Source organism: Eptatretus burgeri, chromosome 2 (genome assembly GCF_056783735.1).
Source record: "Eptatretus burgeri isolate ZD-2024b chromosome 2, Ebu_testis_v1, whole genome shotgun sequence".
Classification (NCBI taxonomy): domain Eukaryota; kingdom Metazoa; phylum Chordata; class Myxini; order Myxiniformes; family Myxinidae; genus Eptatretus; species Eptatretus burgeri.
In genome coordinates this window covers 101,194,394-101,217,337 of record NC_140962.1, presented here as the reverse complement: position 1 = coordinate 101,217,337, position 22,944 = coordinate 101,194,394, and the positions used below count along the sequence as shown (strand labels likewise).

Here is a 22,944-nt window from a genome sequence, read left to right as displayed (position 1 = left end):
ATCCGAAACTGGATTTGGATACTCGAATCTTTTAAGTGATGTTTCACCATTGAGAGATAGGGCCAAAAATGATGTACAGTAAAGCATCCAATATTGTGGAGGTTAGGTTCCTGGAAAATGCCGTGATAGTTTAAACTGCGATTGTGGAAACCAAGGGTTAATGTGAAAGTGTGGGTTCAGTTCTTGGGTTTCGAGAAAATAGAGAGGAAGGTGGACGGCAGCCAGAAATAAACACATTACAATTGAAATAAACATGTAAATACAATAAGTACAGTGTAAGTTAAACAAACACATGACTTTTACCTTTTAAATTTATTACTGAACTGAGGTTGGTGAGGGTAAGAACCTTGCATGCTCGCACTGCATTCTGCCGTAAATGGAAAACACAAGACTTGGCTCGGGGTGATGATGATGTGAACGGGGAAGGTGATTTTGCGATCAGAAAAGCAGCATTAGCTTTACGATTAAGGCACCTGCAGCATTGCCACAATGAAGAAGGGTAACACGATCGTTGAGCCACGATCTTTCCTGCTTGGAGAGCAAGGTACGAGATGGCGACGTCTTGCAGAATAATCCCATCTCGTCAGTGTTTAAAACCTGCTCCGTCATAAATCCATTCGCCTCAATTTGTTTTATGAGCTGCAGTTAAGTGTGTGTTTGAGAACGAGGGTCGAGTCCAGGTGTCGGAAATTAATGGTTTTGGAATGGTGGTTCGAGTACGGGTGTCAAAAAATGAAAGCTTGGCAATGAGGTTTGAGTCTGGATGTTAGAAAATAATGGTTTGGGAATTTGAATATGAAGGTTTGGGAATGGGGAAGGTTCTTCCTACAATCATTGATCCTGTAATGGCAGACCGGACAGATGCTTTCATTTTCACTTCAAGCCAACCAAACAAACAACTCTGTCTTTTCACCCAACCTCATAACTTTTCTCTGCCTTTTGTTACAACTAACTTTGTCCATTGCTTTATGTTTGGGCTCATTAAAAGCAGTGCACAAGAAATAACACAAGGCTCATAATGGGAGGTAATCATACACGCGCAGGATGCAAACGATGGCTCATCTCAGCTCAAAACCCCCAATTGGTCGAAATGAAATCCTGCGATTACGAAATCAGAACACAATAGGTTACTCACAATGGGTCGAAACCTACGATATTTGAGGGTTTACTGTATAACACGATATCTTAAAAAGTTATGGATGGATTTGGATTCAATTTAGTGGACAGGTTGGGTGTGTGAGAAGGAACAATTGATTCGATTTTTGTGAAGATTTGAATCCTGATCTAGATACGAGAATTATTTAATGTCTTTAAAAGTGATTCTTCACCATTGAGAGATGGGGTTAAAAATGATATTGCATGAAGTCTCAAAGAGTTGTGGACTGATTCGAACGAAACTTGGTGGACAGGTTGTGTGTGACAATGAAGAATTGATTCAAGTTTAGTGAAGATCCATATCCGAATTTGAGGATTTTTAAAAGTGATTCCTCACCATTGAGAGATGGTGCTAAATTAATATATGGCACAATATAAAAAGTTATGTCTCAAAAAGTTGTGTTGTGGATGGATTCAGACGAAACTTGGTGGACAGGTTGGGTGTGTGACCAGGATGAATAGTTTCAATTTCGGTTTGGGTCCAGATCCAGATCCGGCCTATTGGTGGGATACAAAACGTAAACTGTTCAGCCTGGTCGAGTTATGCGCTCCACCGAGTGCTGTTATAGTTTGTGTTCTCCTTATTCTCACAATGCATTTTGAAAATTTGATGACAAAAGCTCAAATGGTGAACGAGGAAGCACCTCAAAATGCAAGCGGACACAATAAATACACGGGGAGTGATTACAAAACAAAACCCGGCCCTCTTGTGCTGTGCAGCTGTGGACGGGCAAATAAGGGTTATTTGTACTTACTGTGACCTTTCATTTTAACATTTTCATCCAATTATTAATTATTATTCTCCATATTTTCAAAATAAAGTGTCGTTGAAAATTTGATGACAGAAAATCGAATTTTAAAAAAAGGTGTGGCCTGGACAGACAGATGTACACGTACATCCATACTTTTTTTGTGTACCGAGTCAAGGCTCATGGAAGAGGTAAAACATTAAAAGCCAGTACACTCACTCACTCACGAAAACATACCTTTCCCATAAATTAATTGGCAGTACCAGTGTTGCAATACAGCTGTGAAATAGTATACTGGCCACAAGTGGAAATCAGAAAACTAGATATTAGAACAAGGAAACTCCTCACGATCCACAAAATGTTCTACAAAATTCAATGCATCCTGAGAATGTACCTGCTCAGGAAAGAAGGAGGTGTTGGCCTAATGGAACTCAAGTGCATGGAGTGATGATGAGGATTAGCAGAGGACATGAAAAGTTCAACTGACTACCAAATATAATTTGTACACAAGCATGATCACAAGCCAGAAAAGGTGTCTCTCACTCACCTTGCAAAAAAACTTCCAAAAACAGGTGTGAATAGAAGATGTCACACACCAAACTGAAACAGCAACAAATATAGCCCCAACGATTGAAAAAAGAAAAATACAAGACAGATTACCAACAGATATATATAGTGACAACTGAGAGAAAGACAAAAGAGCAGGGAAATATAAAAAAAAAGAGTTGGACAGATTGGGGATAGACAAAGAAGGATCACTGCAATGGCTAAGAATAGATCAGCTCAATTGGGATGGAGAATGAATCATTATAAATGCCCAAGACCAAGGGCACTACACGAAAGGCTCAGTCCTGCCTTTTTCATATTTTTTAAGCCAATCAGACAAGTGTAGATTTTGCAAGGTAGAAACGGCACGAGTCACCTCCTATCGGGATGTACAAGACTCATGTCGGAACAGCTGTACACACAAAGGCACGACAAGGTATGTTGAGTAATCCACTGGCACATCTGCAGAAATTTCAATAACACAGTTCCACAAAACTCATGGAAACGTGAACCAAAAGCAATCATTGAAACAGGACGCAATGCTCACGTACGACCTGATGATTTCATCCAGTGTGAACATGGAAAAACAAAGCACTGCGACCGGATATAGTAGTCAGATACAACAAGGAAAAGAAGGCATTGCTAATTGAGGTTTCTGTACCCAGTGATTTTGGTCTAAATAATGCAGAAATCAAGAAAATGATCAAATCTCAAGAATGAAGTGAAAAGATCCTGCAAGTTTAAGAGTACCGAATTTGTACCAGTGATAATTGGAACAATGGGAATGATAAAGAAGAACCTCACAAAGATCCTACAACCCATCCCTGGGAACATTACCACAAACGAACTACAGTTGGAGGCTGGGTGGGGCTCAGCGACGATCCTGAAAAGAGCCCTCGGAACAAAACTCTGAGAACAACACAACTTCACAACTTCGGCCATGAATCGCAATCCTTCACCAAAACAAAGATGGGTACTTTGAGTCAGTCCTTGGAGGACTCTGTTCCGCCTTCTGAAACCCAAATTGTGGAGATAACAATTGATGCCTCACTCTCTCACACTCACCCCGTCTCCTGCTGCGTGGGTGGATGGGCTGATAAATTCACCAGAAAGTTCGAACATTTCATGTGAACAGCCATCTTCAACTATGAATGGAGATGACGAGGGAGTTTGAAGCTTTTCTTAACCACATGACAGACACAACCCAACAAAAATGTCTTTGATGGTTGTACTTGTAATCTACAGTGGAGGTGTCCACAATCGTACTGAACACCCTTTCATTTGCTGTCATTGTATTGAGGAGGTTTTTTCCAAAATGTCATGTTGCTAAACCTGTCATTTCTTAAGCAAGTGAGAGTCATAGTCTTCCAAAAGAAGTCATTATGTGTCCAAAAATAGCAAATCTCCACCCCCCCTCTTTTGCTGCCCCCCCCACCTCCCCATGCTTTTCATCTCCACCACGCTCTCCCTTTTGTCATACACCTTATCTTCCTCCTTTACTTTCCCACCCTCTTTCTCCCCACCCTCCTTCCTTCCTGCTCTTACGTCATCCCCTATCCTTTAAACTTTTTCCCTTCTTCATACGGATTGGCCTGTTTTGGAGCTTGATTCTGGGAACCTTTTGGAGCTTGATTCTGGGAATGCCTCCTCAATCCTGTGAGTGCATTGTTGATGATTTACTGCCATGGAATTACAAATGATAATATCAAACTAAAGTGAGGATGCACTTTTATTATCACCAATTTCTTTCTTCTGAAGTTAGCAGGCCTGGTAAAAGCTTATCCACAAGCTCCAGTAGACACGAGAAAATGACATTGAGCCATGAATTTAACCAGGTGTTTACTTGATTAAAGTGCCAGATAAATCTGCATTATATGTTATAACAAAATTGCTGTTGTAAAAACGTTGCTGATTTAATTCCAATGTCTGAATGAAATGGACAATGATACATGAACGGGATGCGTTGAGCATAAATCCGTTTATCAAATTTATTCGCCTTGTACTCTGTAGGTTTCATATCACAACAAAAAAGCCACTCGGAGCCATCTCGGGTGTTCAGGGTGAAGAGAATGGACCGATATCCTGGGGCTACGAGTTACCAACTACCTGCCAGCTTTCCAGGTGATCTAATCGAAGCACTTTTGAGTGTTGCCACTAATACATCTGATAACTTCGATGTCTAACGTAGGGTTGGCAGGATAGCTTGGAGGTGTGTGCACTCACCTTTGAGCTGTCTTGGCTGGGTTTGAATTTCAACACAGCTATGAACTGTCGTATTGATGTTTCGCATCCAAGGTGATGCATCAATGCCTGTGCCATCCATCTGAAAGACCATCCATCTGGTGGTGGTGGTCACTCCTTTTCGTTCCTTTTAACTCGTATGTTCTGGGGGATTGAGGCTGGGGGATGTTATCGTTCCTCCTATGATTATTAATTTTATCATTTTGTAATAACGTTATTGTTTTCGTTATTGCTGACTGGGATGCCCCAGCGTATGCTCCCATACCTGACCTGTTGCCAACGCACCATTTGGATGGAAAAAATGTCCTCGAAGATTGAATGCTGAATGTCCTGCTGCTGCTTCACGTGACATACAGACAGTGGCGTATTATTATTTTTGTTGTTATTCATGCAGTTATTATTATAATGTTGTTATTATTACCTGTGCCACCGAAGGTGGCCGGAAGTTATGTTTTCACCCCTGTCTGTCTGTCTGTCTAAAGGCCCGGTCACACCTTGACGTTTTAGCCAACGTATGCCGATTTTTGAATTTTTTTTTCTAAAACGCTGGCACACGTTGAATACATTATGGGTAAGTTTTGATAACATTGAGAGCACGCTGAAAAACACTGCCATACGTCGTTGTACGTTGGCTTTAAACGTTGTACTTTTTGGTTGTCCTCAAATTTTTTCATGCTTGAAATTTCACGACGTATGCCGGCGTATGACTCGCACGTTCCGCTACGCTGGCCACAAGTTGTATGCACGGTCTGCGATCGTTGACAGACGTCAACACATGCTACTTGTAAGTTAATCATAAGTTGAGACACGCCGAGGTAATGTTTAGCGTACCTGAAACTTATTTCTAACCTATGATTAACGTGTTGTTGGCACGTTACGCGATCGTTGCCACACGTCGACAGACGTTACTTTTAAGTTACTCATAGGCTGAAAGACGTCGGTATAATGGATCGTCCTTGCGTCAGCGTCCACGGCCATGGCCAGGACACTTATTTGCAGCATTCTTTAAACTTTTCTTCGGCATGATGAGGATGTTCACACTTCGATGTCTAGCTTGGCTATGATTCCAATTGTCCATCGGCAGCGTCTATTTAAAATAGTCGAGTTTGAGCGTTTTAACACGTTCAGAAGAAACGCTTCAAATTTCCAAACCCCAGCGTCAAAAAACAAAGGCGAGTGACAGCAATTTAAATCGTTCATTGTAAACAATGAAAATAGCTGAGTGGTACCGTTTAAAAGTCGTTGAGTGTAAAAAAAATCCAATTGTTGAGCGCAAGCGTCTACTTTCAATAGTGGAGATGCAGCCATTTAAATCGTTGAGTGGCAGCCTATGAATAACAAACCCCACGTCACCGGCAAAGATAAACTGCCGCACGATATGGATAAGTTAGGCTATCGTTGGGCATAGTTTGTGAACGCCGGCTTCACGATAATTATTCGTTGGTGTACCGTATCTATAAGTAATCAAAGCGCTCAATGCACATTATTAGTTCATTGTGCATTTGTCCAACCCGTTATGAATAGACCTAAATCGTAAAAACAAGCCATAGCTCATTGTTGAAAAAGCCCCATAAAAAATTAGCTGCGAAGAGCTTCGAACAATGGTGAAAAGATGTCTCCTACCCGTGGACACGCGGACGCAAGGACGATCCATCATAACCCACACCCTCCCCCTCACACTCGCCTACTACTGCCAACATGAACAAACTACTACTGATACTGATACTGTTACTGCTGACATCGACATCGACTCAAAAAGGACCCGAAAACACTGTTGGGTTCCCCTTTTACGTCTACATACGTCAATGTGTGTTGGGACTACGTAAAGAATTGGTTCAAAGCACGTCAAACATAAGTTAGAAATAAGTTTCGCGTAAAAAAGACATTACCGCGACGTGTTTCGACTTATGAGTAGCTTATAAGTAGCCTTTGTGGACGTGTGTAAGCGTCCACATATCGTGTGTAAAACTTATCCCCATCGCATGCGGAACGTGTCGTACGCCGAGTACGTCGTAAAATTTTGAACATGTTTAAAATTTCTTGACGTACTCTACTTACTACGACGTATGATCGCGTACTTTAGCGTTCTACTCACGTATACCAAACTTACTCATACCGTATTTGACGTGCCCCAACGTTTTAGGCACATTTTTCTTAGGTCGGCATACGCTGGCAAGATCGCCAAGGTGTGACCGCGATGTTGACACTTCCATTTCTACGGAAGTTATGATTCGAATCGTTGTGCATCAGCCTTTTAATAGGCTACGTCACGACATCGTCGGCGATGCGTGCAACGTGCTATGCCTTAGTTAGACTATCGTTGGGCATCGGTTGTGTAGGCCGACAACAGGTTCAGCATTCGTTAGTATAAGTTATCTATAACACAACGAAACGTTCTGTGTCCATTACCAATGCGTTATACATAAGACCAAGTCGCTAGGAATTTGTCCGAATCTTTAAAAAAAAAACATCAAAACTTCAACGTAAGCCAGCGTTGTACATACATTTTAATACGTTGCCATCGCTGGCTAAAACGTCAAGGTGTGACCGGGCCTTAAACAGGATATCCCAAAAAGTTGTGGTCAGGCTGGGTGTGTAACGAGGAATAAATTATTCGATTTTGGTGAAGATCTGGATGAGAGGATTTGAATGTGATTCTTCACCTTTGAGAGATGGGGCCAAAAACGATATTTCAAAAAGTTGTGTACGAGTTGGTTAGGTGACAAGAATAGGAGGATTAGATTTTGGTGAAAGTCTGGATTCAGTTCCGACCTATTCGTGGGATACAAAACGTAAACTGTTCAACCTGGTGGAGGTGTGCTCTCAACCGAGTGCCGTTCTAGTTTTATTTTTGGAAGCGACCTTGGAAAAACGCCGTGATAAGCTCTTTACCTTAACACGCCCTTTGCCCAAGGAGGAAAAAGAACCCCTTGGGGTGGGGGGGAGGGAGGTATTACTTCTTCGTAATAGTTTTGTAATAATATTAATATTGTGCTATTATCATTGTTGTTTTTACTTTTGTTATTGGAAGCACCCTTTGAAAAAAAAGAAATGTCATGATTATCTATCTTCGCATAGATATACACTTTAACATGGGTTTAGTCCAAGGCAGAAAACTTCCTTGGGTGGGGAGGCAAATGAAGTCACCACAACCTCCATTGGGTGACTGTTAGTCCTCCTGTCCAGTTTGGTTGAGACTGAATAAGTTACGAGCGAATGTGTCGTGATCAAAGACAGATAGACAGACACACCCAATTGTGTATTTTAGTATGATAGGAATATTAAAGACAAATTTCTGGCACATATACGTCCAACGTACATGTCTTTTTACCGCATTTCATTGCAGGGGCTTGAAGGTGTTGCTGCAGCCTCTTCTGGCAAACATTCTGGAGGTTGATCCACAGCGGTGTTGGGGATTTGACCAATTTTTCGCGGAGGCAAATGACATTGTTACACGGCGTGCAATTGATGTGCTGTCACTCATGCAACTCAGCCTCCTGAAGGTTTACGCACATCCTGAACAAACGTGAGTGGATCCTGCTTTGCATACGTTCAAAATTTACATCTATGTGCAATTTGGGTAAGATTCTGCTTTGAAGTAAGAAATGGTTCAAAGGATGCTCTGGAGGCCTTTTTAATAATATATATTTTTAAAATTTCTTCTTTTTCTTATTTTTTTGCAGGCTCTGGCCAGTACACAAACTTGAATTGACATAACCAAGCAGCTTTAGAATTTTTATTTTTTATTGCACTTGGGTACCAAGACAGTCAGAGGAAACTCTTCATTCTGCCTCTTTGGGGAAAAGATATTTGATATATATTCATGGTGTTTTGGTGTGGTTGTAGGTGGGAAACCTTTCAAGATCTGGCCTCACAGCAGACTGGAATCCTGGCTGCACAACAGAGCTTTATCTATAACGGAAGGTGGCTTCTCATCTCACCTAACCAACCTGTTTCAGACATCCCTATCACTCGTGTTGACAACCCCATCATACTTGTTACTGCTGATGCCACTTCTGTCCGGGGACTTGCGTTTGTGAAACGTATGATGCTCATAGTCTATGTATCATCTATTACAGAAAGGAGAAGCATCCGTTCACCCATCTGTGTGTGACACTTCATCCAAACCAAAAGGGTTCCTGCTGTGGGTCGAATAATAAAAATTGGACCATCAGAAAGCTAATAATCGAAATACTTGGAGCATTGCTTCAACCTTTAATGTAGCAGTTCTTGCTGTCGCAGAATCAAAATGTTACCGTTGGAAAGCTAATCATCGATTTACTTGGAACAAAAATTTGTGTCCCTTCAATCTTAAAGCTATTTTAAAAGCCCTCTTTTTAGGATTGCAGAAGAAAAAGTGGGAATGTGAGCTTTATGTTACGGTTGCAACGTTGACATTTATTATTCGACGACAGCACAAACCCACAAAAAATACCTACAGCAGGAACCCGCACACACAAAAAATATATAAATATGTGAATATGTAGTACTCAAAGAAATAGAATTTTATTTTTATTTTAGAAAAGTGCATGGAAGGACGACACGAACAACCACAGGCACCACAACAACTACGTGTTATAATAGATCCTGTTTGCATGTTTCACTTAATTTTACATCCTCGTTGAGGTTCATCGATAGACATCTAATATGTTTTTATGAAGTACAATGTGCAGTCTTTTGATTGAACCTGTCAGCCAAGCGATGGGTCGGCATGCCTATTTTTCACTAAAACACCAAGGTACCAATATCCTCCTTATTAGCGATGATTGTAGTTTTAATGCTGTCATGCTGGAAGTAGCTATTCTCCAAGGAATGTCTTCCAAAGAATTGAATGCTGAGAAAAATGTATCTGCTTTCGCTTATGAGCAAACCTTGAAGATAAAACGAGTGTGATGTTCAAAACTCAATTGTTAAATATGATTGTGATCAATGTTTTCATTTGATGTATTTGTACAATTGGGCAGCAAGTGTAACTTCAGTGAACTTTACAGCAGTTTCGGTGGAAGCGGCCACATCTTTCTTGCTTTTGTCAGTTTTTGGTCGGTTAAGATATGTGTCTTCTCCAGCCAATTGGTGTTTTATCGTGTAGTTATACCACAGGTGAGTATTTTTAGATTTGAGAATTATTTTATCCAAGACAAGAACAAAATTGTTGCTTCCGTTTCTTCTTTGCAGCGGTGATCCCGAGGTTCCACCCACAATACAGTCTTTTGCAAGATGCAAGCTTGGCGAAGGTGGGTCGGTGATTCTATCTGGTGGTTTGTCACTTTCACACGAATTAATTGCCTGACAAGAACAGCGGTTAACAACTAAATTATCTCCACACTTTTTGAAAAACAAAACTGGAGGGGGGGGTGAGGGGGGGAGCGGGCGGAATATTGTAATTTTGTCTGTCATGCTATCTCCCCTAAACTGTGGTGTATAAATTCACCAAATTTGGTAGTTATGCTCACCACGTGGCAAGAAGGTGCAAGTGCAGTGTCATTTTAGCCCTGCCCTCTGAGGCAGGGTCAAAAGGTCAAATACCAAAAAATACAATTACGGGCACATTTTTATGCCTCCGCCAACAAAGTCGACGGAGACATTGTTTTCAGGTTGTCCATCCACCTATCCATCCATTATGATTCCCTTTTAAATTCATTTTTTTTTGCAACTGCTTGTCAAACTCGCATGAAATTTCCACCATATGAGCGAATACTCATCGAGAATATTTCCATGATAATTGTGATGTCATAGGGCATGTCGGCAAAATGTGTCAGCTTGCTGGTATCCTGTGTCGGAGTGACGATCCGTCCAGGACTGTGTCCAATAGCCAAGGAGACTGCTGAGGAAGCACCAACGCTTTGCACAGAGTATGGTCCGAATGGATGAATGGATGGATGGACAGGTCATGTGGTGTGACAGCCATGTTGGAAAAAAGGAAAAACTTTGGACCTCTATCTATGAAACCTCTCCATGGAAAAAATTGAAACTTGGCACATGTCAAGTATTCCCCATGGGAAATCAGCATGATATGAAAATATTTTTTTTGATGTCATAGGTGGCTTTGCTGTGACATCATTGCATATGTCAAACTATCCGATCAGTATAAAAGATTTTGAGGGTTATCATCTGTGTCACACTTCATCCTCGGACAAGGACAAAATTGCATCGAAAGGGGGGGTTGATAACGTCATCGGTCATATGGTTTGGTGACCAATTTTTTTTAACATGAACGCCTTAAAATATTATCTCAAACGGCTGAACAGATTGAGGTGAAACTTTACAGATATGATCGCCGATCCGTGAGGAACAAAAACTTCTCCACCTTTGACATCATAGGTCACATGGCTTATTCGCAGCTATGAATTAAAAAAAATTTTTTTCGAAGAATAAACCTTTAAAATCTTCTTCTCTGGAATGACAATGGATCAAGGGGAAGCTTCACCCACATGTTCCCCAAGCGTTGGGGATGCCAGCATGTTCACAAATAATTAATAGGTCACATGGTCTGGCAGCCATATTGGATTGAAAAAAAAAAAATTCTCTTGAACTGCTTCATCAATCAATGTGAAACTTCACAATCATGATCTAGTAGTCATGGGGAATATATGTTTTGCATTTCAACCTGATCAAACGCACAGTCTGGCAACCAGAATTTAAAAAATGTTTTGAATCTGGGTTCAGGGATTTAAATCAATCTTGGTACAAGTATGTATAATGATGTCATGTGGGCGGAGGCATATCTGGTGACATCGTGACGTCAGAGTGCCTTTTATTGTATTTTATGCCTCCGCTGATAAAGTTGCCGGACGCATTGTTTTCAGGTTGTCCGTCCATCCGTGATAGGTTTTCGTTGCTGTGATAACTTAAGAATGGCTGAAGGAATCCACGTAAAACTTGGTCAAGTATTGTAATGATGAAAAGATGAACTGATCAGTTTTAGGGTCAAAAGGTCAAAGATTGGAGGTCATGTTAGTTAAAAATTGTTACTGTGCTAACTTGTGAATCTGTGATGGTATTTTGACTATACTTGGTATGATGCAAAGATGAACTGATTTATATGGTGGCATTGAGAGGCCAAAGGTCAGAGTCTTTGATAGGTTTTCGTTACTGCGATAACTTGAGAACGACTGAAGGGATCCAAGTCAAACTTGATGTAATGATTAGATCAAAGGTCATGGGTAAAAATGTGATATTTGAGAACAGCTGAAGGGATTTAAATCATACTTGATAGATATATATATATATATATATATATATATATATATATATATATATGTATATATATATATGTATATATATGTATATGTATGTATATATATGTATGTGTATATATATAGTGTTATGGCTATGGAAGTTCGCAATACACCATAAAGGGTCCTTTGATCAGTTATGACGCTAAGTTTATGTGCAGATAGTTCCCCACCATTGTTTAAAGGGAATTCGTGTGATTCATCGTGCTGTCAGATAGCCGTTTTTCTTTTTCTATTGTTATTTTGAACAAACCTCCACGCAAGCAACAAACCGCGTTGAAAACCGTCAAATGAAAAAGGGAACCAAAAGAGTTCCCTTTTGGGCGCGTGGATTTTTTTCCGCCTATTTTTCCCCACGCTTGGTATGAAGGAAAGGGGGAGGGCAGCTTGCCGCTGATTGGTGGATGAACAGCGTGAGGCGGTCGGGGTGAGAGAACGCCCCTTTTCGGGAACCTTCTCGAACGGAGGTGGAGCTGAAAACGGGGAGGAGCGAAGGGCGGAGCCCCGCGTTATATAAGGCGGACCGTGTGCGAGGTCCAGGAGCTCTCTGTCTGGGTCGTCGATGTCATTCTCTCTCTGGTCCAGGAGCTCTCTCTGTCGGGGTGGAGTGTTCCTCTTACTTGGTGGCCAGGGTCGAGCTCACTCTCTCTGGTCCGGAAGCCCTCTCTGCCTCTTCTTATTCTCGGTGCATCTCTCTCTCTCTCTCTCTCTCGCTCTCTCTCTCGCTCTCGCTCTCGCTCTCGCTCTCGCTCTCGCTCTCGCTCTCGCTCTCGCTCTCGCTCTCGCTCTCGCTCTCGCTCTCTCTCTCTCTCTCTCTCTCCTGCACTCGTGGTCCGGTGAGCGGCCTGTTGGTGGAGACGCGGATGGGAGGCGCAGCAGTGCCGGCTGTCTGGTGGACCTGCGCTTCCGGACGAGGGGTGCCGGAGAGGGTTCGCCGGCCGCATGGGAGGCCAGAACCAGGCGCGACCACCCTGACGGTCAAGGGAGAGAGACTGGACGACCACGAAAGGGAGGTCTTTTCGTGTGTGTGTGTGTGTGTGGGGGGGGGGGGGCACCGTGTCCGACAAGTAAACCTGTGTAAGTGCCTGTACATTGCTAATAATTATAGTCAGTGGTATTGCTTTCTTGCCTGTATCCGTGTTTCATTTCGATTTGCCTTGCTTGTAAATCTGTGCATGATTCCTTGCTTGTGTTGTGTGTGTAATATGTACTTGCTTGAATAAATGTCCTTGTGTGAAATGTATCCCGTTCGTTGTCTTTTTCCCTTTTGAAAGTGCCATCTTGAATCGCGGAATAAATTGGTAGTGGATTTTGAACACCCGGGTAAAGAAGAGAATCTGATCCGTCGAGGTCGGCGATAACACCGCTCTGTTATCACTGTAGCACGGAACGGACCGCTTAAGCGGTTTGTGTCCTCGGCCGACCTGCGGCGAGGTACGATCGCCCGGTCGACTTCTCGCGCAGGTACTTAGGTAGGTCAAATTTGGCGAGGAACCCTATCCTGCGCGGGTGAGCAATTGGCACGATCGTGGTGAGGTTAAACCCCCACCTGTGACTGGCTCCTGGCGGTAGTTCCAGGAGGGTCACGACTGAATTGTCTGTCCGGTGGGCGACGCGGTTGCGATTGGAGTTACGCAATCGCTCACACGCCTGGCGGACCAGAAGTCGTAACATATGTATATGTATGTATATATTATATATATGTATATATTATATATATATATATATATATATATATATATATATATATGTATATAATATATATATATATATATATATATATGTATATAATATATATATATGTATATATATATGTATATATATATATATATATATATCATGTTGTAATAATGTGGGCAGAGGCATATCTGTCTGTTGCAGAGTGCCATTATAGTTAAAATTTTAACTGTATAGGCAATCAACATTGGGAGACGCTTGAAATATGTACAGATTTAATTTTTTTATTATTTTTATTTTTGGGGGATTTGACCCCCAGGAGTTCATTCTTTTCTGAAGGGGTGAAAATGGAGTTTTTGCTTGTTTTTTTTTTCAACTCAAAATCTGATATTGGATCATTCCTTGTGAAACTTTTTCCATCTTTGAACTTTGCTTAAAGTAGGAAGCGTGGGGACTTTTGATGGCTTGCCATCGACTTCGCTCTCGTTAAACGTTGTTCTGCTTTTTTAGCAGCGGCTCACGTAGTGAACCTTGCTCCAAGAGAGCTTGGCCTTCTTCTTCATCTTCTTCTTCGTCGTCTTCTTCCAAAACCTTTCGACTCGGCTCTTTTATATACAGGATCCGGATCTCCTTAAATACTAAACACCTGTACACATCCTCACATTGAGGGTGCCTTTTGAGAGCGTCTATCATGAACTTTTAAATATATTCGGACATTTGCTTTTAAGTTTCGAAAAGTTCACGTAAAGTAAATACACTATTTTCTCGTCATGAACGAAGATCGTCCATGACGGACGTGACGTGACGGCACGTGACGAAATATCGGAAGTTGTTGTTGTTCGTTGTTGTGTTTGTTTTTGTTGTTGTTTGTTTTTGTTGTTTGTTTTTGTTTGTTTGTTTGTTTTTTTGTTTTTTTTTCTTCTTCTTCCTCTTCGTGTTCTTCTTCTGGTGAAGACAAAACCTTGAGGACGCGGCTCTTGGACACATTCGTCCTTGTTGAGTTATTGGGGTAGGGGGGGGGGCATGGAAGCAAAAGTCCTGGTTTATTTCTTGAAAGGATATCTATTCAGAAATGGAAGTGTAACTTTAATAACTAACTGTTGCTTTAAGACAGTTTTGAGGGCTGTCACTAAAGATTGTGCATTGTTGTGTGGAATGGTTGCAGAATGTTGCTGCAGTACTTTTTCAGACTTTGCGCTTGACGAAAGCGTTGCTGCAACTCCAAGAGCTTGGTCGAAAGGCTGCATTTTGGTTCAGGCAAGTCCACTCTTTATTTTTTTATTTTCTTTTCTTTTCAAAAGGGCCGAACACCACACACACACACACACACACACACACACACACACACACACACACACACACACACACACACACACACACACACACACACACACACACACACACACACACACACACACTTTGAAGAAACCCAACTACCTCAATTATATATCATTAACATGTCTACCAACAACATACAAACTTCTGATGGGAATCATCACAGAAATTATGTCCCTCCACCGAACACAGGAAGGAGACTTTGAGGCAGAACAGAAGGGATGCAAGAGGGGATGCTACTAAACAAGACCATACTCGAAAAATGCAATACGAGAAGAACCAAATTATCAACAGCATGGAGAGATTACAAAAAAGCTTTTGATAGTGTCCCACATTCATGGATGATACAATGCATGCATTTGTATCAGATCAACCCCCAAATAATCAAACTGATTGAGAAAGCAATGGAGCTTTGGAATACCACATTGATATTACAGCATTTGGAAGGAAAGTTTGAAATACCAGGGGTGAAGATATGTTGCAGGATCTTCCAGGGAGATAGTCTTTCACCCCTCCTGTTTTGCCTGGCTCTGGACCTCATTAATGAGTAAGGACATGCATACACATTGATGTCAAATAAGAGAACCTCCAAAGAAATAAGAAAGGTGACTCATCTACTTTACATGGATTATTATTTATAACTCTGCACCAAACGACAAAAAATTGGCAGACCAACTCAAATTGGTGAAACGGTACTCTGATGACATTCAAATAGAATTTGGCCTTGGATAAGTGTGCCAAGTGCACATTCATAGAAGGCAGACCAACAAAAATGGACAACATAAAAATTGACACAATACAAGAGCGAGACAACGAAGCATCATACAAATACCTTCGGGGTCGAAGATTGCCACTAAATATGTCACAAACAAATGTGCAAAACAATTACCAAATAATACATGTGTAGAACGAGCCTGATCCTGAAAACGTGCCTTTCTCCAAGGAACAAAATCGAAGCCACAAACCAGCTTGCTATACCATTGTTCCGGAATAGCTGCTCAATAAACTGGCCACAATTAGAAATCAAACTTGATGTCAAAACGAGGAAACTCCTCACCATCCACAAAATGTTCCACAAATATCAATGCATCCCGGGGAGGTAATGTACCGACCGAGACGAGGAGATAACGGCCTGATGGAACTCAACCAAGTGCACAGAGTGACAACTGTTGGATTGGTTGAGTACATGAAAAGTGCAACAAACTACCAAATCAAATTTGTATACAAACACGAAGCCAACAAACCAGAGAAGGTATCCCTAACCCACCCAGAAAAAAATTTCCAAAGACTTGTGCGAATGGAAGATGTCACATGAAAACGAAAGAGCAACGAATACAACCCCAATGATTGCGAAAAAGACAAATATAAAACGAAATACCAACAGATATACACTGACAACTGGGACAACAACAAAAGAGCAAGGAGCGATTAAAAATAAATAAAAAAAGTAGTTTGCTCGATTGGGCATTGACAAAGAAGGCTCTTTGGGAGGTAGAATGAACCATTATAAATGCCCAATACCAAGGACATGAAATCAATAGCTTTAAGAAGATGGCATGACTGAGTCAATCAAACAAGTGAAGGTTGTGCAAGGTAGAAACGGAAAGTATGAGCTACCTCCTATCGGGATGTAAATAACTCATGTCAGAGTAGCTGTGCCCCCAAAGGCATAACATGGCATGTAGACTAATCCACTGGCACATGTGCAAAAGCCTCATTATCCCAGTTCCAGAAAACTCATGGAAACATGAACCAAAATAAATCATTGAAAACAAGCAAGTCAATCTCACGGATGACCTGATGATCCCATCCAGCATGATCATAGAAAACAAAGCTTTGGGACTGGATTATATTGCTGAGGTACAGAAAAGAAAAGAGGGCATTGCTAATTGAGGTGTCAGTACCCAGCGATTTTTGGCTTAAACGACACAGAATCAAGTGGATGACCAAATGTCAAGATCTGAAAAATGAAGTGAAAAAGACCCTGGAAGTTGAAGAACACCGAAATTGTACTAGTGATTATGGAAGCAACGGGAATGATAAAGAACCTTGCAGAGATTTTAAAAACAATCCTTGGGAATATAAATACAAACAAACTACAGTTGGAAGCTGTTCGGGGCTCGGTGACTATCCTGAAGAGAGCTCTCAGAACAAAACTTTGATAACAAGAAAACTTCACAACTTGGTCCACGAATCATGATCCCTTACCGAAACGGTGGATATTTGGAGACCCGGGAGGACCGTGTTCCACCTTCTGAAACCCGCATATGGAGATAACCAACAACACACAAAAGATGCTATGGATGCTTCAGAACCGGGAGGGCTCCATTGTGTGGAGCACGTATAAGGAGACAGCTTGGTCCATGAGTCAGGGTTCCTTGCTGGGGTGAAGACAGATGCTTCAGGACCAGGGAAGGCTCCCTTTGGTGTGAGACTCATGAATTGAGATGACGATCCTCTCTCTCTCTCTCTCTCTCTCTCTCTCTCTCTCTCTCTCTCTCTCTGTCTCTCTCTCTCTCTCTGTCTCTGTCTGTCTCTGTCTCTCTGTCTCTCTGTCTCTCTGTCTCTCTGTCTCTCTGTCTCTCTGTCTCTCTGTCTCTCTGTCTCTCTGTCTCTGTCTCTGTCTCTGTCTCTGTCTCTGTCTCTGTCTCTGTCTGTGTCTCTGTCTGTGTCTCTGTCTGTGTCTCTGTCTGTGTCTCTGTCTGTGTCTCTGTCTGTGTCTCTGTCTCTGTCTCTGTCTCTGTCTCTGTCTCTGTCTCTGTCTCTGTCTCTGTCTGTGTCTCTGTCTGTGTCTCTGTCTGTGTCTCTGTCTGTGTCTCTGTCTGTGTCTCTGTCTGTGTCTCTGTCTGTGTCTGTGTCTGTGTCTGTGTCTGTGTCTGTGTCTCTCTCTGTGTCTCTGTCTGTGTCTCTCTCTGTCTCTTTTTTTTCTTTTTCTTTTTTAAGCCCACGTTTGCAAAGTGTAAAATGAGATTAAGCAATCGGTCATGTACGTACGTAGAACGTACGTACGTGTCTGCATTTGTTATTCCATTTTCTGTGCAACTGCTTGTTCCACATATTATACATGTTTTTAAAATTTATATATATATGATCACATCTCAGTATGTGTATGTATGTATATATACAGGGTGGCCTGAAAGTCACTTTACCCCTTCCCAGTGAAGCATTGTTCTTGAACTCTTTCAATATACAGGTTTTATTGTACAGTACGTACAATAATTTCATTTGTCATTGTATCTGTATGTGCTCCACCATTCTTCTGAGTCAGTGTTTCCGCATACCATAGCGGGCAAGGGGGCGAGGGCGAGGGGAAGGGACGGAGGGAAGTGCGAGAAATTTATCAGGGATAAAGTAACTTTCAGGCTACCCTGTATACACACACACACACACACACACACACACACACACACACACACACACACACACACACACACACACACACACACACACACACACACACACACACACACACACACACACACACACACACACACACACACACACACACACACACACACACACACACACACACACACACACGTCTATATATATATATATATATATATATATATATATATATATATATATATATATATATATATATGTATGTATATATATATATATATATATATATATATATATATATATATACACAGTATCTCACAAAAGTGAGTACACCCCTCACAAATATGTAAATAATTCAATGTAACTTTTTAAGCAGCTGTGCTCGAAGCAAAACCTTAGAGTTGATGACAGAGTAGACATTCTGCAATATGTATGCAGACACAAAACTGCCATTCCATAAAAACAATGAGGCATATTACGAATATTTCTGAAAGAGGAAGCAACAAAAGTGAGTACACCCCTGCTATTGTCTGCACAATAAGTAAATCAAGCATGGTAAAGCAGCTTCCATTTTCATCATTTTCTGCATATTTAAGTCAAAGAGTGTTAAAGGTACAAATATGCACCAAACAATGCACACAATGTCCATAGAGCTGCAACCTCCCTAGTATGTTAAAAGTGAAGAAGTGTACTTAATGCAGTAATTGTCTATCTGCTTGCTGAATAAATAATCGCATAGGAAATACTGTACCAATCACCATTGAGAAAGCAGCCTGGCTCCTCATGGTAAAGAGCTCTCGAAAGATGTCAAAGATCGAATCGTTGCCCAACATAAGGATTGCCAAGGATACAAGAAGATCAGTGCTTCTTTGAAAGTAAGCCCTAACACCGTGGCCAAGGTCATCCAGAGGTTCTCCAAGAAGCGTACAACAATGAGTTGCGCTCGCCAGGGCAGACCAGCAAGGATGACTGCACGTACTGTTCACCAAGTTCAGAATCTAGTCCTCCAAGACAGACGACAAAGTGCCGCCAAGATTGCTGAAGAGATTTCTACAGCTTCTGGCCAGTCTGTTAGTGCGCAAACCATACGTCACACACTCCATCGTATCGGGTTGCATAGGCGTCGTCCAAGGTGTAAGCCTCTCCTGAAGCAGAGCCACAAGAAAGCTCACAAACAGTTTGCTGAAGCACATCAATCCAAGCACCTGGACTACTGGCAAGATGTCCTCTGGTCTGATGAAACGAAGATCAATTTGTTTGGATCTGATGGAGTGTGGCGTGTCTGGCGGTGACCTGGGGAACAGTACCAAGACAAGTGCGTTGTCCCTACTGTCAAGCATGGTGGTGGTTGTGTCATGGTTTTGGGATGCATGAGTGCTGCCGGTACTGGAGAGCTCAAGTTCATCATGGGAAATATGGATTCTACGATGTACTGTGACATCCTGAAGGAGATGTTACCCTCCCTGCGAAAACTTGGTAGAGGAGCTGTATTTCAGCACGAAAATGATCGGAAGCATCGTTCCAAGCAGACAACTGCCTTTCTGAAGAAGTCGAAGGTAAATGTGTTGGAGTGGCCAAACATGTCACCTAATGTAAACCCAATAGAATACCTGTGGGGCATCCTGAAATGTAAGGTTGAGGGACAAAAGGTGTCCAACATCAGGCAACTTAGAGAAGTCATTGCAGAGGAGTGGAACAGGATCCCAGCAAAGACATGTGGAACACTGGTCAACTCCATGCCGAGTGGAATAGCTGCTGTGCTAAAAAACAATGGTGGACATACAAAATGCTGAAAACAATAATGCTTCGATGTGAGAAAGTACCTAGGGTGTACTTCAATTTTGTTGCCCCCCCCCCTCCCTTCCCTTTTCACAGATATGCCCAGAATGCCACATTGTTTCCACAGAATAAATGTTTTGGGCCTGTACATGTATGACAGAATGTCTACTCTATCATTTATTTGAGTCTTGTGTTTATAATACATCGAAGTAAAAAGTTACTACAAAATATGTACATTTTTGTAAAGGGTGTACTCACTTTTGTGAGATACTGTATAGATATATATATATATATATATATATATATATATATATATATATATATATATATATATATATATATATATATATATATACTAATATATACACGTTATTTGTGACATTGCACAGGTTATATTATGCACACACATATTGATATGTGATCTTATGCATATATATGTACATACACTACATGTACGTGACATTGCACATGGTATATACACATACACACGAGCAGAGTACCTGCCGTACAGGCTGTCTTGTTCCAAGTATGCACCATGTTCTGACACAAACCTTTATTTTGGCGGTGTGCAGGCAAGTGACAGCTCTGTATAGGAAAATAAATAACCCATGAAGTTCGGTGCATGAAGCAAAAACATACCTTCTGCTTATAATTCAAAACACCTCATTGCACTGGAAAATGTGAGGACAGGAATACTGTACTGTAAATGGTGGAGACTTCTAATACCCTCTCCCACCTTGAGGCGGCGCTACACTATACACATATACATAGAGAATTTGCTTCCCTCCCCCTCACCCCCCCCCCTTCCCAAGACCACCGGCAAAGATAAAGACACCCCTATACATTAATTGGGATCGTGCTGATCCTATGTAACAAGTCTGGATAGAATTGGGCCAGAAATGAAGGAGGAGGAGCGCGACAAACAAACACCGGTCCGTGAATTATAGTAAGGATTTTAATACTCACTCACTCACTCACTCACTCGCTCATCGTTCGTAGTGTTTATCGACTAATTTGCAACCTTTTGCTGACAATTTCCAAATATTTGGAGAAGTTCAACTCGACAACAATGTCCACCATCTTCCCCAGAATTCTGTGCTCCATTCTTTGTTTTTAACCATGCAGTCTGATCAGGCAGATTCCTCGAATTATGCTTTTTCTCTCATTGGTATGGATTTTGTGGAGGGTCATGTCACTGACCTGCACTCGTCTGGGTTGTGTTTATTTTTAAATTTTGCCCCTACAAATTGATTTCTAACACCCGTTTCAATAAATTAATAGTTAATTTGAAAATGGGTAATTTTATTGCATTGTTTTAAAAAAGCAATCATTATTTGTAGCTTGACTAATATGTTAGGTCACAGACTTATTGATGCATTTTGATGCATTTTCAAATGTTATTTTTATGATATTGGGCTTCTGCTTTCGAGAGACTTATTATGTGTCCTTCATTCAACTGTGTGATGATTATTATTATCTGGACAGGGCTTGCCTGCATGATGATTGGGTAAAGGTGCAGACGATTAGCAAGGAGATCAACCAGAGGAGGTCGGACCTCGAGGTGATGTTGAACATTGTGAAACAGACGTAAGTTTGGACTGAATTTCAAGCTACTTTTTGAAAGACGTTTTGTACCATGTTTAAGTCGTAATTAATCGGTCCAGTCGAAAAGGCTTTTTGCTTATGTTGTCAAATGCTTGTCACCCCTGTCATTGAATAATTTTAAACTTGTTAGTTTTGAATGAAAACTATCTGGTTACTGTCACTTGCCCTACTCGACCAATTCCTTTTTCAAATTATCATTGCAAGACGGCCACTGTATTCCTTCCTTTTCCCTTCATCTGTGTCCTTTAGAAGCTTGGTGTTGGCTTCATGGTTAAGATGGCTGTCTTAAGATCTTAGGGACTTATGGTTCTGAGTTTTAAGCCCCTGTCGTTCCGTTAAAATAACACCAAGTTGGTTAACTCGTCTTGTCATCCTTCCGAGGTCAGCAAAATGAGTACCAGCTTACTGCTAAGAATGGGCTATTTGAGTGAGTATCCTGCGTCAGTGATGACTCGTCCAAGATTGTGCCCCCCTTGCCAAGGAAAAACTGCTTTGGCAGCCTTATGCGTCCAAAGACATGAAAGGAGTGGTTCTTTTCCTTCCTCTTCTTTTTCCTTTTTGTCCTTTATGTTGTCTTTTATCTGCACTTTTTTCTTATTCTTCAATGTACCATACTCTGCTAACAAAGCATTGATGCTGCCGAAACAGTTTATTGGTAAGGACTATACTGGGTCGTTTGCCATTGCCTTCCGAGTGGTAGTCAGAGCAGGAATTTGTAATTTGTTCAGGGTGCTCGTGATAACTCGCATATTCTTTAAGAAAGACATTGTGGATCTTTAATGTCCAGCAATGACTGCTTCTGGCAGACATGTCCTTCCAATGGATGGCACACAAGTTGATGGCACACTGCATGTGAATCACTAGGATGACAGTTTGTAGCGAGGTTAGGATTCAAACACAGGCTGGACAGGTTGTGGTACAGGTCAGTGTGCATACCTCTTGGCTTACCTGTCATCCCTTTATCTGCATTCGCAGTTTGTTTTTTTTACAATTGGTGGAATGTTGCTAATTAGCCAATGAACTGCCTGTTTCAGATAAAATCTTTATTTTCCGATTGACCTCGAAGCAAAATGGCAATCCAACAAAGATTTTTGAAGTAAATGTTTATCATCCATAAAACCATTTAAAACTTTTTATGAATGTTGGTTTGTGCTGCAACCTGAATAAATCTCTCCTGATGCACTTTAAATTTGGTTGCTTCAGTTGTTTTTTGTCTCCGATACAATTTTATCTTGTGACTAGTCTTGGATTTTAAGTCTTTAACTCCCTCATTACTG

The 22,944-nt window shown here is 41.3% G+C and overlaps 1 protein-coding gene across 2 annotated transcripts in view; it reads left to right on the top strand.

The window, feature by feature from the left end:
- The window catches only part of TBK1 (TANK binding kinase 1), an 84,829-nt gene that overhangs the window by 44,022 nt on the left and 17,863 nt on the right, over positions 1–22,944 (top strand). For both annotated transcript variants that reach the window (XM_085870490.1, XM_085870489.1), the window contains exons 6-11: positions 4,461–4,571; positions 8,038–8,217; positions 8,538–8,734; positions 9,867–9,925; positions 14,769–14,860; positions 21,548–21,649. In XM_085870490.1, coding sequence (XP_085726616.1) covers positions 4,461–4,571; positions 8,038–8,217; positions 8,538–8,734; positions 9,867–9,925; positions 14,769–14,860; positions 21,548–21,649 — 741 coding nt within the window. The remainder of the gene's footprint in view (positions 1–4,460; positions 4,572–8,037; positions 8,218–8,537; positions 8,735–9,866; positions 9,926–14,768; positions 14,861–21,547; positions 21,650–22,944) is intronic.